General features: G+C 34.5%; 1 protein-coding gene across 1 annotated transcript; it reads left to right on the plus strand.

The window, feature by feature from the left end:
- Positions 1–853: 853 nt before the first annotated feature.
- Positions 854–10,376, plus strand: LOC105229184 (uncharacterized). The gene is made up of 4 exons (XM_049446594.1): positions 854–980; positions 2,274–2,375; positions 4,726–4,899; positions 9,863–10,376. Exons 2-4 carry the CDS (start codon positions 2,315–2,317, stop codon positions 10,069–10,071), a joined length of 444 nt encoding a protein of 147 aa, XP_049302551.1. The 5' UTR covers positions 854–980; positions 2,274–2,314; the 3' UTR covers positions 10,072–10,376.
- Positions 10,377–16,201: the final 5,825 nt, after the last annotated feature.

Consider the following 16,201-nt stretch of genomic DNA (forward strand, 5'->3'; position numbering starts at 1 on the left):
GTTATTTATATAAATATATAAAGTTTTCAGTAAATGTCTCATTAACCGCAAATTAAATTTCTCCATTATTAAACTATAAATACTTTTAACTTCATTTGGTCACATAAGCAGTAATATCGTAATTTTCTTGGAACACTGTTTCCCTGAACATAGACAGATTCGATCATACCATAACCAACGTGATACAGTACGTAGCATACTTAGTAAGCATTACCTCATAAAATTAGAAATAGTACATACTTCCATACATTGAGTGTTATTGTGAACATAAGACACAACATAAACATTGCGCAAAAGTAATGAAAAAACTCGCACAACTCGTTTCGAATTTGTTACGAAAGTAACACAAAGTAAAACGCAAAAGTATTTAACAAAAAAAGCTAAAAGCTTGCTCTTAGCTATCAACCAGAAAGCATTAGACCAAGAGCAGGCGAAGATAAATACCACAAAAACTAAAAAAAAAAACATAAAAACGAGTAACAGACTCCACCCGAGGGGAATCCGGTTCCCACATCAAAACAATTGCGTTCCCACTCATACAAGTGACCGACCGCCAACCGCACGAGCGTTCGCAATCATAGCAATTGAGCGGCAAATTTCATTGAAAACAAGCACTGACTAAACACTCAAATGAAAACAAATTTATTTTGGGATAAAAGTTGTTTACCATAAGCAAATGGTGACACATACAGCCACTGGTGGGGGTCGTGAGTGAAAGTTCTTTGGGGTTTGGCACTTTTTCCTCTCTGTTCCACTCAAAACAAATCTGTCTAGCGCTTACTCGAGCGTGCTGCTTTACTGTGAATGACAATCATATTATTTACGCATACTTTTTTGTTTTGTTTGTGTGTAGTTGTGTGCTTAGTGATGCCAGCAGCTAGCTAGTCAGTAATCCAGTTCGATGCTTGGGTACCCATGCCGCCACAGTTGCGCCCGTGTCGTGCTACTTACAAGACGTCTTTAACGCAGTGTTCTCTCAGGTTAGCCAAGAAGGAAGTGTGGTGTTGTTTTGGTTAATAAAAGAAAATTACTCTTCTTTTTACTAAGAGTTTTTTAATGTTTTCAAAATATTATTTTTGTTTAAGTTAACAGTTTTAAAATATATTAAAACTTTCAAATATTGAAAGTTCATTAAGTTGAAAGTGCTTGAGTTTATAATTTATTAAAGCCTTTGAAGAAAATATTGCGTTAATATAAAATTCAATAGCGATTTTTGGTTTTTTTTCTGAATTATTGTTTTTTTATTTCAAAAAATAATTCAAATAAAAAAATTACAAAAAAAATATTAATAAAAAAATTTTAGGTATACTTATTACTAAAAAAAATTTAAATTAAAATAAAAAAAATTATAAAAATATTTAATACCAAAATTTTTATTATCAAAACTTTTCCTTTTTTCAATAAAAATATTAAAACAATAAAATAAAAAAAAAACATAGTTTAATTAAAAAATGTTTATTAAATTTTTTTATTAAAACAAAAATAAATTAAAAATAAAAACCAAAGATAAATAAATTAATTAAAAAGAAATAAATATAATACAAAATTTTTATTATCAATACTTTTCCTTTCTTTTAATAAATAATAAAAAAATAAAACTAAATAAAAAAAAATTTAGAAGAAAATTAGATATGTATTAATTATAAAAAATTTAACACAAAAATTTTTGTTATCAAACTTTTTCATTGTTTAATAAAAATATTAAAACAAAAAATAACTTTAAAAATTTTAATTAAATTATTTTATAAAAAAAAATTAAATTAAAATTAGAAACAAAATAAATTTATAGAAAAATTTAATACCAAAATTTTTATTATCAACACTCTTTTTAATAAAAATGTTAAAGCAAAAAAAAGTATTAGAAAACTGCAAATTAAATTATTTAATTAAAAAGTGTTAAATTAAAATAAAAAAAAATAAAATCAATTTCAATTTATTTAAAAAATTGATAAAATTTCCTAAAACGTGTTGAACAATGTGACTTAGTTTTTCTCTTAATATTTTAGGAATAGATTTTTTAATAGGAATTTTTTTTTATTTTTTTTTCAATACCATTTTTTTATTTTTTTATTCTATGCTTTATTTCATGTCCTTCATTTTTTAAAGATAAAAGTTTTATTATTCAACTAAATTTGGTTAAAATTTCTCGCCATTATTTTCTATATACATACTTAAGTCGAAATAAATTAAAAAAAATTATTTACATATGCATATAAATATATATGTATATATTTATATATAATATAAAATCTAAATCTAAATCTTTCGAATAGATTTCTTACACAAACAAATCAAATCTATTAACAAAACAAAAATGGTTTCTGCTGTAAAATCAATGTTGGCTGTTGCCGTTATCGCCAGTGTTGCCTGTTCAGGTGAGTTCAAACTTTTTACTGTTAATGACACCAAAAATAATTATACGTAGCATTAAACTCAAAATATATAAAATAAATTAAAAATATACCATATATAGAACTCATTTATATTATAAAAATTACGTGTCACATTTTGTCCGGGATAAGCTCCTTAACTACTGAAGCGATTTCAGCTTGAACCAACTTAAAAGATAAGATAGTTTAATAATTATGTCTTATATAGATTTCATAGATTTTTCACAACGAACACGCAGGGAGAGTCAACGCACAGTCACCATGTCGCGGGAATTTTTAAAGTTTGAAAAGCCATCTTTATGGATATGTGATGGTTATTTTTGAGAAACGAAAATTAGTTGGTGAAATTTTAGTTTGAAGGAAAAACGAAAATTTCTATGTTAAATGTAGCGACCTCTTAGAGTTAAGCTACAGCGCCTGGCTTGAGGGAGGATTTTTTGTTTGTCAATCACTAACATTTGAGGGGGTAAGAGTAGAAAAAAATTCAAAAAAAATTGAATAGGGTCACCGACGCATATTTCTGGATATCACAAACTTCGTGGCAAACCCTCTTATATATATATATATATATATGTATATATTTCTTCATAACTAAAATACATATTGCAATTATATAAATTTTTTTCAAAATTCAGTAAAAAGATTTGTTTACGCTTAGCTGAGTTACCATAATGAGCAAATTATAATAATTCACATTACTTTGACCTTACACAAATATGCGCGGTGATATGAATTGCGTATATAAGCAATATATAAGCATATATAATATAATTATAAATGAAACATATATATTATTGTATATACATTCCATAAGGGCTTAGGTGTAGTCAGAGAAATGAAAAAATACTATTTTAATCATCTTTTTGCCAGTATATTATTTGACTGTATGTTTATAGCATCTTAAATAAGGTTTCCTCTTGACTTGACAGAAATTTGAAAAAGAAAATAAATAAATTTAAAGGTAAAAGCTGTTTGATTTTATACAGTTCGAAGCGAAGCTCCTTGCGTTAAGGGGTTACATGGGTTTCCTCGGGTAAAAAACAGCAATTTTTTTCTCATATAAAAAATTAAACATTTTATTAGAATTTTTTTATTGTTACAAACATGTACACAGAAATTCTGAAATTTTTGGAAAAAAATATTTTAAACTCGGCCATGGAACCGCACCATTTCCGGTGACCCCTCGTTAAAAAGATTCGCCCGCGTTGGCTGGATAACCCCTTACACCATCCTCTAAAATAAAAAAATACGTGTTTTCGTTAGAACCTTAATTTAGAACTTGCGCAAAGGAATAAAATACAGAAAATTGTGTTTTTGGCAAACGTTTAAAAAATAAATTAAAATTTCTGCGAAATTTTCGAAACATTCTTTTTCTAAAAAGGGATAAGCAAAAAAATTCTTCATCCAAGTTTTTAAGAATTGAATCTCAAAGATCTGTGTAAAATTTCATGAAGATCGATTGAGTAGTTCCCGATAAATCTTGTCAATCGACTTCAGAAACAATGTTTCGAGAAAAACGCGTTTAAAGACAGTGCTTTTAACCTGTAGCTGGAACGCACTAAATCTCAAGGCTGCATCTCCGAAACTATTACTCGGTTCAACTATAAAATTTAAGACAATATTCTTGAAAATTGTAGGCTGTAAAAGACAATGACAAAAACTCAATTTTTTGAAACCCGTAAACCCATGTAACCCCTTAACAATTAATCCTTGGAGATTCATCTAAAATCTATCGGGCAAAAAACAAATTATTAGTAGATAATCTTGTGCTTGATCAAAGCTTTTTTTTTGTAACAAAATGATGGTTTCAGTAAAATTTATGACAAATTTAACAGTTAAAAAAATTTAAAATCAAAAAAATCGAAATTAAAAAAAAATCGAAATTAAAAAATATCATCGATCAGGCCCTAATTAATACGATTTCAGAACACTATGTAAAACGTATAAATTTTATTGAAATCTACCGAGGGGTTTTTAAATTATAGTCCTCACGTCCTCACTAGTTCAAAAAACATAGTTATGACAAAAACGCATTTGAAGGTTTACTCGAACGTTCCACAGTGCCCCAGAATGCTTTGCTAATTTTCGAAAATTATTTGCCGCATTAACTTCAAATTTTCATAAAATATTATTATACTAAGCTACTAACTTTAAAAAAATAAATAGTTTTTTTTTTAAGTCTGACCACTCCAAACCCCATAATCTACCAATCTCACTTAAAAGTATGCAGTTACTTTATTCAAATGATAATAATATGGTTACTAATTGAATTATGAAAATACAGTTCTATAGTAAGTGCTATAAATACCAACTAACGCTTCTTTTCTCTCCACAGCCTATGCCGTGCAATGCTACATCTGCGACTCGGTCACCAATCCCAAGTGCGGTCAGAAATTCGAGGCCAGCGATGACATGAAATACGATTGCGCACGCGTATCGCCACCGCGTTTCCTGCAGAACTTCTTCAACGTGCACAATGCCACCGGCTGCATGAGGAAGGTGCTCGACAGTAAGTAATGGATATCCGAAAACAGAAATGCAAAAAACATGTGGGAAAAAATACGGGGTGAATTCGAGTTGTGTGTTGCATACAAACACATGCATATTGTTTACAATGCATACATACTTATGTATGTATGTGTATATTATATTTCACCTTTTTTGGTGACACAATTTCTCCAAAAGTCATAAAACTAACAGTGTTTGCTTATAATTTGTACGCTTGACGTAAGCTTTATGGGCGCCAGAGGTGTCATACAAACAAAAAGCATTTACATATTATTTAGATATATATACATATCTACATACATACCTACATATCATCACCAAAAATGCAAAACAACGTATCATCAAAAAACAAACTTGAAAATTGTTGTCCGATATAATAACCAATATATAACCATTTAATAACCAAAACTCAAATTTTGTTTCAATTTGAGTGGTTTGTTTTTGTGTGTGTAGAATTATGAAGAACGATGTTACGTTATTTTGCATTTTAGGTGATGATATGTAGATATGTACATACATATATCTAAATAATATCTAAATGCCATACTGACGACTTATTACCAAATATGTCAATGATGTCATGCTCACCTGAAGAAATAGTTAATTTATTTGCAAAATTTACAATTCTTCTCACACACTAATAATACGTGCATATACATATGTACATACATATGTATATAAGTTTGTACTCTTGTGTATAGGCATTAAGGGGGTTGTGTGTGCTTTGCGCCGCGTCTTTATGTCATCACGATAAACTGCTATTGCGCCTTAACTTCTAAGCGAAGCTCCCAAGCGAGCCGAAACCTATAACCGGTTGCAAACTTGTTCTTAACGGCGCCTTTGTGCGCTGTAGAATTCTCGTAATTGCATATTTACACACATACAAGTACTACTTATTGTCTCTAATTAAAACGAGCATTGCAAATAATTGCGAACTAATCTCTGCAATGCATACATACATACATATGTACATACACTCGTACAATATATTTTGTAAGTGAAATTGTAATTGCATTACATGTATGTCAGCTGGAGAGAGTATATACTGTAAGTACCTATATATGTATGTATATATAAAGATACTTTAAGAATGCATACATATGTACGTACATAGTTTTGGAAAATAATAATAAATAGTAATAGTACCAACTTGTACCATTTGCGCCGAAGCGTAATCTACACAAACAAAAAAGTTTCCATAGAAAACTTGATTTTGATCGATCAGTTTGTATGACAGCTATATGATATAGTAGACCGATCTGAAAAATTTCTTCAGATATTGTAGCGTTGGCTTTGTTAATAAATCATGCCAAATTTCGTGACGATACTTTAACAAATAAAAAAGTTCTCCATACGAAGGCTTGAGCTGGATCGTCCAGTTTCTATGGCAGCTACATGCTAAAGCAATCCGATTTCAACAATTTCTTCGGAGATTTTAGCATTGGCTTGGAAATTAATATCTGCCAAAACTTGTGAAGATATATCCTCAAATAAAAAAGTTGTTCACATAAGAGCTTGAGTTGAATCGGTCAGTTTGCATGACAGCTATATGTTAAAGCAACCCGATTTGAACAATTTCTCCGGAGATTCTAGCGTTGTTTAGAAAATTAATTCGTGCCAAATTTCGTGAAGATATATCCTCAAATAAAAAAGTTTTCCATACAAGGACGTGAGTTGGATCGTCTAGTTTGTATGGCAGCTATATGCTATAGTGATCCGATATCGATGGTTCCGACAAATAAAAATCTTCTTACGGAAAAAAAAGGCACAGGTAAAATTTCAGATCGATATCTCAAAAACTTAAGCTGAAATTTCACATCGATATCTCAAAAACTGAGAAAATAGTTCGCACAGACTTACGATTCCACAGATGGACTCAGTTAAATCGACTCAGCCCATCATGCATATATTTAATAGGGTTTCCAACGTCTGTTTTCCGGTGTTATAAATTTCTATACAAACATAATATACCCAGTTCAGAGTATAAAAATCGACCCACTATAATGTACATACATATATGTTCATATACTGAGTACAAATGTGCGGGTGTGTATATTACTCATTCACATTTAGTGCGTGAAGATCACAATCATCTCAGCAATTCGTGGAGCATAACTCAAGCCAAAACTTAATTAAGCATAGAGCTCATCATTTGAGGTTAATTCCTCATCCCTTTCAATTAAAATTAATATCAACAAATTTAGCAATTAAACGCTACAAAAAATCATAATATAGAATAAAAAGTCTGGAAATTACATACATACATATTCAAGTCGCTAAATATTCTAGTCACACATATTTGATTTGACTTTGTGAATTATAAGTCATTATACATACTTATCGACAGCTAAAATGCTAAACAGCGCATCATCAAAAAATCGAAATTGAGTTTTGCAATGCTACTTCATATTCGTATTACATATGTATATGTAGCATAAAATTTTCAGCTTCCGCTGTCAGTAATAACCAATATATAACCTATTTTATAACCAGAAATAAAATTTTGTTTCAATATGAGTGGCTTCTCTTATATCGTTTCTTCTTCGCCTATTAACTTAAGAAAAGTGATGCTACGTTACTTTGCAGTTTAGCTGACGATATGTACTCTCACATCTACATACATATGAATGTCATGCGGCTATATAAAGAAATTATATTTTGAATATTTATTCTGATGCAGTAATCGCTATTTGTTAGCGATTTCGAACGCATGTCACATATACCATATATTCACATTTATATGTTTCATTTTGGGACAGCTTTACGAAAGCAGACATTCCGCCTTTGAACTATGTATTCCAAATTTTATAATCTTTCTAACGGGTGATTTTTTTGAGGTTAGGATTTTCATGCATTAGTATTTGACAGATCACGTGGGATTTCAGACATGGTGTCAAAGAGAAAGATGCTCAGTATGCTTTGACATTTCATCATGAATAGACTTACTAACGAGCAACGCTTGCAAATCATTGAATTTTATTACCAAAATCAGTGTTCGGTTCGAAATGTGTTTATCGACAAATTTTGTTCAGCGATGAGGCTCATTTCTGGTTGAATGGCTACGTAAATAAGCAAAATTGCCGCATTTGGGGTGAAGAGCAACCAGAAGCCGTTCAAGAACTGCCCATGCATCCCGAAAAATGCACTGTTTGGTGTGGTTTGTACGCTGGTGGAATCATTGGACCGTATTTTTTCAAAGATGCTGTTGGACGCAACGTTACGGTGAATGGCGATCGCTATCGTTCGATGCTAACAAACTTTTTGTTGCCAAAAATGGAAGAACTGAACTTGGTTGACATGTGGTTTCAACAAGATGGCGCTACATGCCACACAGCTCGCGATTCTATGGCCATTTTGAGGGAAAACTTCGGACAACAATTCATCTCAAGAAATGGACCCGTAAGTTGGCCACCAAGATCATGCGATTTAACGCCTTTAGACTATTTTTTGTGGGGCTACGTCAAGTCTAAAGTCTACAGAAATAAGCCAGCAACTATTCCAGCTTTGGAAGACAACATTTCCGAAGAAATTCGGGCTATTCCGGCCGAAATGCTCGAAAAAGTTGCCCAAAATTGGACTTTCCGAATGGACCACCTAAGACGCAGCCGCGGTCAACATTTAAATGAAATTATCTTCAAAAAGTAAATGTCATGAACCAATCTAACGTTTCAAATAAAGAACCGATGAGATTTTGCAAATTTTATGCGTTTTTTTTTAAAAAAAAAGTTATCAAGCTCTTAAAAAATCACCCTATATTTGCCAATTCTTCAATTCTTCTGATTTTTTCGTAATGCCTATATTTAGCAATTAATTCATTTGTGGATGAGATCATATTGAGGTTAAGTAGTCAGAACTGCAACCATATGGGCGATGAGTTCAACGACATAATACTTATGTGTGTATATATATATGGATTTATATACTTCTGTATAGTTTTGAAATTAGCATAATTTTCTTAAATCTTCTTTACCAAAATTTGGTGTTAAGTTAGATACACTTAGATTAGCTTAAACCGGCCGGCTGTCAAACCATACATAGACCTACTTCACCTTAGTATTGCCAAATGGAGGTTCAGTTGGTACGAGCTTAAGCATTCGTCATAGAGAACGTCAACGCTTTTTGCGAGCGACTTAATATCTAACTTATATCATTTAGTCCCTTGAACTGCAAAGCTCCTGGATGTTTATGGCAAGTTTTAGATAAGTCCGGACAAAAGCAGATGAAGTGTTCCAGCATCTCTCTCATGCCTACTTTCCTCCACTTTCTGCATGTATCGTCAATGCTAAGGCTCATCCGGCTCCCTTGTGATGACAGAAAGTTGTGATCTGTCATTAGGCCAACAACTGTCCTATAGTTCTTTCTGTGTGAGGCTCTTGTACATGATCTTGGCAATCTTGCATGTCTTTAAGGCTCTCCATCCCATTCCAATCCATCAGTCAGGCCTTTCGAAATTTTCATCATGTATCTCATTTAGCGACTTGTGTATTTTCTGTGCTGATTGGATAGCCAGACTTTTAGCAATCCCATAAACTATTTCGTTTCTCAGAATGTCTTTGTGGCCAGGAACCCAGTATATTTAATTTATTCGTTAACCTTATTTAAAGTGAGATTATTGCCTCAATTTACGCCTAGCTATCGACGTATGTATATATGGATCGCCTTTATGTTGTTTCCTGGGTTCTCAACTATATATATATCTCAATTTCCTTTCTTAAACGTAAAGATCGCAGCCTGCAACATCTTGTAGTATTCCGGAAGCTTGAAAGGTCATTTAAGATTCAGTAAAAGATTCCGGCGCACATGTGGACGATTATTATGAACATAAAATGGCAAAAGCGCACGAAAAAATTACAATTGGAGAACGATTACTTTGATAATAAAATTGCATAATTCATAAACTTTGCTCAAAAATTATTGAAATCATAACAAATTTTAAAATCCTTTACTTTTTTCTATCGTTTCAGTTCCCGGACATCCCCAGGTCATTCGTGGCTGCTTCTACGGTGATGTTTCGAATACGCAATCCGGCTGCCAAGCCGATCCCTCTTTACCATTCGTGAAGCAGTTGTCGTGCGATGTTTGCAGCGGCAATCTCTGCAATGGCACCAGCGCCACAGCCCCCATAGCTGCCGCCATTGTGCTTTTCTTCGCATTGGCACGTATGCTGTCCTAAGTTGTTGGGTCGCCACTGTAATCTGCGCTGTTTGACAAAATACCATACAAAATTTAGTATAAGAACTTAACTTCTCAAACGAACAGCGTTCTAAATCTCAATACTGTATTCTTAGTGTAGTGTACTCGTAGCTTTGTGCATTTTATTTGATCTTTTTACAATCATATGGCGATGGATTGCGCCCGGAATATGCGATTATATGAAAACACATATATTTAAGTGCTCTTGTATGTTTTTAATTTTATTAAATAAAATATGTGTAAATTGTAAATTTTTCTATCAGTACCAATTGCTGATTTTTTAAAGATTTTTTTTTATTAAATTTTATTTACGATTTATCTTCTAATAATGGTAACTAAATTTATTGACAATTTCAATAATAGTGGGTAACAATGATTTTCAATTAACTGAGGACTTAAAGAGTGATTGCTAATTTGTCTGAGTTCAATTGAATCGGAAGGGGATTTCGAGGCACTTTTGCCACTCTGATTAAGTTGCCTCCAAAATGGACGTCCTGAACGCATCAACCGCCTCTTCAGGTGCCGCAAAACTTCGACCTCTTAGTTAATTTCTTTCGAACGGAAATAAAAGGAAGTCATTAGGTCCCAAGTCAGGACTATACGGTGGTTACCTCATTAAATCGATGTTTTCAGTGCTCAGAACTGCTGCTGTTTTGATGTGTAAGAGCTTGCAATATCGTGGTGAGGAGTGATCCGTCGTCGGCGGTTAGTTTTCCTGATTTCTTGAAAGACAAACAAAAGGTTGTGTACCAATCAGAATATACAGTTCTGCGTTTTTCTGGTGGTATGGTTGCGACATGTCCAGCTTTTCCAAAAATACAGGCAACTATTTGCTTGGCTTCGGCTCATTTTGAAACACCTGTTGCTGTTTATTTTCGGGCTCATGCGCACAAATCCACGATTAATCATCTGTCACGATGTCATAGACGGGTTTCGAAGCACCGCTATGGTATTTATCTCGATCAGTCAACCCGAGATTTTTTGAGCGATTTACAAATTGTGTGGTATTCAAAGTGTTCGAACAACAACTGATTTTGGGCGACCTTCACGAAATTCATCTTGGAGTGATCTATGACACCGATTGAATTCACCATACCATCAATAAATATTTTATTTTATCTTTTCGAATGACTGAAAACGATTTCCATGGAGCCGCAATTTCAGTTTGGGGAACAAGAAAAAATCACTCACGGCAAAATCTAGTGAATATGGTGGTTGATCAATGGTGTTTATTACGTTTTTGTCTTTAAATGCGATCGTGTAAAGTTCTTGAATTAGTTGTTCACAATTCCGGCCACAATACGGCCAAGTAGAAATCCTTATTGACCGTCTGTCCCTCCGGAATAAATTCATGACGCAGCAAACCAAGAATATCGAAAAACAATGAGCATCCCCTTGATTTTTAAGCGGCTTTGGCGTGCTTGCGTGTCGAACTTATAAACCCATGACTCGTCGGCAGTTATAACGTTTTCCATGAATGTGGGATCGGAATTCGCACGATCAAATATGCCCAAATGACCTGTTTACGGTACCCTTTGTAAAAAAAATCAGCTTTATAGGGACAAGTCGAGCAAGAAGACGTTTCATACCCAAAAATACTTCAAAATAATTCGAGCGGACTCGCAAAAGAGACGATTTCAAGCACCATATCCTTCACTTTTTTTAATATTTTTATCAGTTGAAAAGGTCCAAGGTTGTCCACTCGTAGGGTTGTGTTTTTGATAAAAGCCGTAAGCCTTTTCCAATACTCGAACGATTTCGCACGAAAAATTTGGTTAGGAATACCAAATTTGAGATAAATTCTTTGTTCGATATTTTTTCCATTGTAAAAATCACAGCGCACTACTGAGGTTCTTTGCTTTCAGAAAGCTTTGAATTTAAGCAGCAGTTAGTTTGAATAGCTTGCATTTTGCACTTTTTTTATATTAAATTTCTAAACCAATCGTTATATAACTCGGAAAAAATAAATAAATACTAATCACATTCAGCTATTTTTAAGAACTCAATCATCATGAATAATTCATTAACATTATCTGATTCAAGTGTCGATCAATTAGCCATTAGCAGTCTTGCCATTAGAAGGCAAAAAAATCGTTCCGCTATAAAATTCTGTACATGACAGAAAATTTTAAAAAGCTTTTTTAGAAAGCTCTTATGTTACTACCATGGCTCTCAAATTTTCGCCTGCACATAATCTACTTAGGCTGGCTTTTTGATCTTTAAATATAAAAACAACAACTATTATCTATTAACCCGCGAACGCGGAAGTAACTTAAATCGCCGAAATCACTAACAAACTTCAATTTAACCTGAGAGGGGGCAAAGGGATAAAAACTAGTAAAAGCGCAATAACTCAATAACTAAACACTCAGATACATTAAATTTTACCTCCGAAATGGTATGAGAGGGCCCGCCTACTTTCCACATACGACTATTTTAACTTCCATTTGATCCTGCCAGTACACAAATCAAAAAGCATACATATATTATAACGAGATAAGACTTTGCATGAGAAGCGCCTTTGAAGTATGTCATTTTATGCTCAGAAATTATACAAATATGAGAGCTTCAGAAACCAGGCTGCCTACCTCGCAACGTTACGATCGACCACAACACGTGCGGGATGGGATAGATACAGAGAGTTGAAGAGGGAAGCGAGACGCAATTGCAGACAGAAAAAGAAACAGGCCGAAATGCGTGAGTACAAAGAGCTTGATAAGCTGGCCGACAGGGGTAATGCTCGAAAATTCTACGAAAAAATGCGGCGGCTTACAGAAGGTTTCAAGACCAGAGCATTATCTTGTAGAACCCCCAAAGGTGATCTAGTCACCGATGCCCAGAGCATACTTAAATTATGGAGGGAACGCCCAACGCCAGGAGAAGGCGAACCCGATTCCCAAATCGATGACGATGGAGCAGACGTTCCATTGCCCGACCATGAAGAAGTTCGAATAGCAATTGCCCGCCTGAAAAACAACAAAGCGGCAGGGGCCGATGGATTGCCGGCCGAGCTATTCAAACACGGCGGCGAAGAGCTGATAAGGTGCATGCATCAACTTCTTTGTAAAATATGGTCGGACGGAAGCATGCCCAACGATTGGAATTTAAGTGTGCTATGCCCAATCCATAAAAAAGGAGACCCCATAATCTGCGCCAAATACCGTGCGATTAGCCTCCTTAACATCGCATATAAGTTTCTATCGAGCGTATTGTGTGAAAGATTAAAGCCCACCGTCAACAAACTGATTGGATCTTATCAGTGTGGCTTTAGACCTGGCAAATCAACAACCGACCAGATATTCACCATGCGCCAAATCTTGGAAAAAACCCGTGAAAGGAGAAGTGACACGCACCACTTATTCGTCGATTTCAAAGCTGCTTTCGACAGCACGAAAAGGAGCTACCTTTATGCCGCGATGTCTGAATTTGGTATCCCCGCAAAGCTATTAGCTGTGTAAACTGACGTTGAACAACACAAAAAGCTCCGTCAGAATCGGGAAGGATCTCTCCGAGCCGTTCGATACCAAACGAGGTTTCAGACAAGGCGACTCCCTATCGTGCGACTTTTTCAATCTGCTGCTGGAGAAAATAGTTCGAGCTGCAGAACTTAATCGAGCAGGTACCATCTTCTATAAGAGTGTACAGCTGCTGGCGTATGTCGATGATATTGATATCACTGGCCTCAACACCCGCGCCGTTAGTTCTGCTTTCTCCAGACTGGACAAGGAAGCAAAAGAAATGGGTCTGGCAGTGAAATATCTCCTGTCATCAAACAAACAGTTATCACACTCGCGACTTGGCACTCACGTCGTAGATAATTTCGTCTATCTTGGAACCGGCGTAAACACCACCAACAATGTCAGTCTAGAACTCCAACGCAGGATAACTCTTGCAACAGGTGCTACTTCGGACTGAGTAGGCAATTGAGAAGTAAAGTCCTCTCTCGACGAACAGAAAAAAAACTCTATAAGTCACTTATAATTCCTGTCCTGCTATATGGTGCAGCGGCTTGGACGATGACAACAACTGATGAGTCGACGTTGCGAGTTTTCGAGACAAAAGTTCTGCGAAAGATTTATGGTCCTTTGCGCGTTGGCCACGGCGAATATCGCATTCGATGGAACGATGCGCTTTACGAGATATACGACGACATTGACATAGTTCAGCGAATTAAAAGACAGCTACGCTGGCTAGGTCATGTTGTCCAAATGGACGAAAACACTCCAGCTCTGAAAGTATTCGACACTGTACCCGCCGGGGGAAGCAGAGGAAGAGGAAGACCTTCACTCTGTTGGAAGGATCAAGTGTAGAAGGACCTGGCTTCGCTTGGAATATCCAATTGGCGCCACGTAGCGAAAAGAAGAAACGACTGACGCGCTGTTGTTAACTCGGCTATAATCGCGTAAGCGGTGTTTACGCCAATTAAGAAGAAGAACATGATTCATAGGCCATGTGGTACTTTAAATATGATGTCACCATGTATGGATGATGGAAAATGTACTAAACGTTTTCCAAAACCATGTACAGCTGATACCATCACCAATATCGATGGTTACCCATCTTTCCGCGGTAGAGACGTAGACAATGGAGGTCAATCATATGAGTTGCATCTGTCAAATGGTGTAAGAGTAGATATTGATAATCGTTGGGTGGTCCCATATTCACCATTGCTGTGTGAAACTTACAAAGCACATAAACGTTGAATTATGTAGTTCGGTAAAGTCATTTCATTATTCGGTAAGTACATTTGTAAGTACGTTCATAAGGACAGTGATAAAGCTATATTTGCTGTTCAAAATGTTAACGACAATGACGAAATCACACGTTATCAAATGGGAAGATACATTAGTAGTAACGAAGCAATTTGGCGCATTTTTAGTTTTCCTATACAGGAAAGAGATCCAGCCGTTATACACTTGGCTGTTCACCTTGAAAATGGACAGCGTGTTTACTTCACAGAACAGACTGCTATACAACAAGCTTTAACAGCCCCAAAAACTACTCTTACTGAATTTTTCAACGTTTGTAATAGACAGGATGTTGTTGGTCAATTTGCAAAAACATTAATGTACACTGACTTTCCTAAATATTTTATATGGAATAAACACTCACAAAATTGGGAACCACGAAAACGAGGCATTCCAGTCCCAGGATTTCACAATATATTTATGGCAAATACTTTAGGCCGACTCTACACAGTTCATCCTAAGCAACGTGAATGCTTTTTCCTACGCTTGTTATTGATCAACATTCCTGGATCGACATCCTTCCAATCAATGCGTACAGTCAATGGTATTGTATGCAATACTTTCTTCGATGCCTGTCGTGAGTTACGTTTATTGGAAGATGATAATCATTGGGATCTCACGCTTGCAGATGCAGCACTGAGCTCATCGCCGCACCAAATTCGTCAATTATTTTCAATAATATTAAGGAGGTATTCTAGTCTAGAGGCTCGAATTTCGAGCTTTTTTCAACAATTAATAAAAAAGAAGCACTAGATATTTTTACTAACCGTTTTTTTATCATTTGTTTATTAAACTTAGAAGAGTATACAAAATAAATTTCAAAAAAAATTTTTTTTTTTTTCAGCGAGTTATGCGTCCTTGAAGAAAAGATGATGATTTCTACCCTTGTCGTCATCTGAAAAATAAAACAATGACAGATTTTTAATGAGTACGAATGTCGCTATGTCATGAAGCAGCAAAACTAAAAAAAAAAATTTTCATAAAATGGCGGCTGCTAAAAAAAAATGTCGATTTTTTCACTGATTTTTCAATTTGTCGATTTTTTTTTAATATTATGAATTTAAAATTTTTTTTGTTGCTTCTAATGATAGAGATATATTTAAAGAATATTCATGCCAAATTTTAAAACAACGAGTTTTGAGAAAAACGCGTTTAAAGTTTTACGTTATACGATATTCGCTCAACCGGTCTAGTTTCCACGTCACTAAAATGGCTATAACTTTAAAAAAAATTGAGTTTTGAAAAATCTTTTTAAGGAGATATTTTTGAATACCAAAACTATCGAATTATGAAAAAAAATCGATTTTTTCAAATTTCTAAACTAGAATACCCCTTAACAACGTGTTTTCCATCTGAAGCATC

The sequence above is a fragment of the Bactrocera dorsalis genome, chromosome 1, assembly GCF_023373825.1.
Source record: "Bactrocera dorsalis isolate Fly_Bdor chromosome 1, ASM2337382v1, whole genome shotgun sequence".
NCBI lineage: Eukaryota > Metazoa > Arthropoda > Insecta > Diptera > Tephritidae > Bactrocera > Bactrocera dorsalis.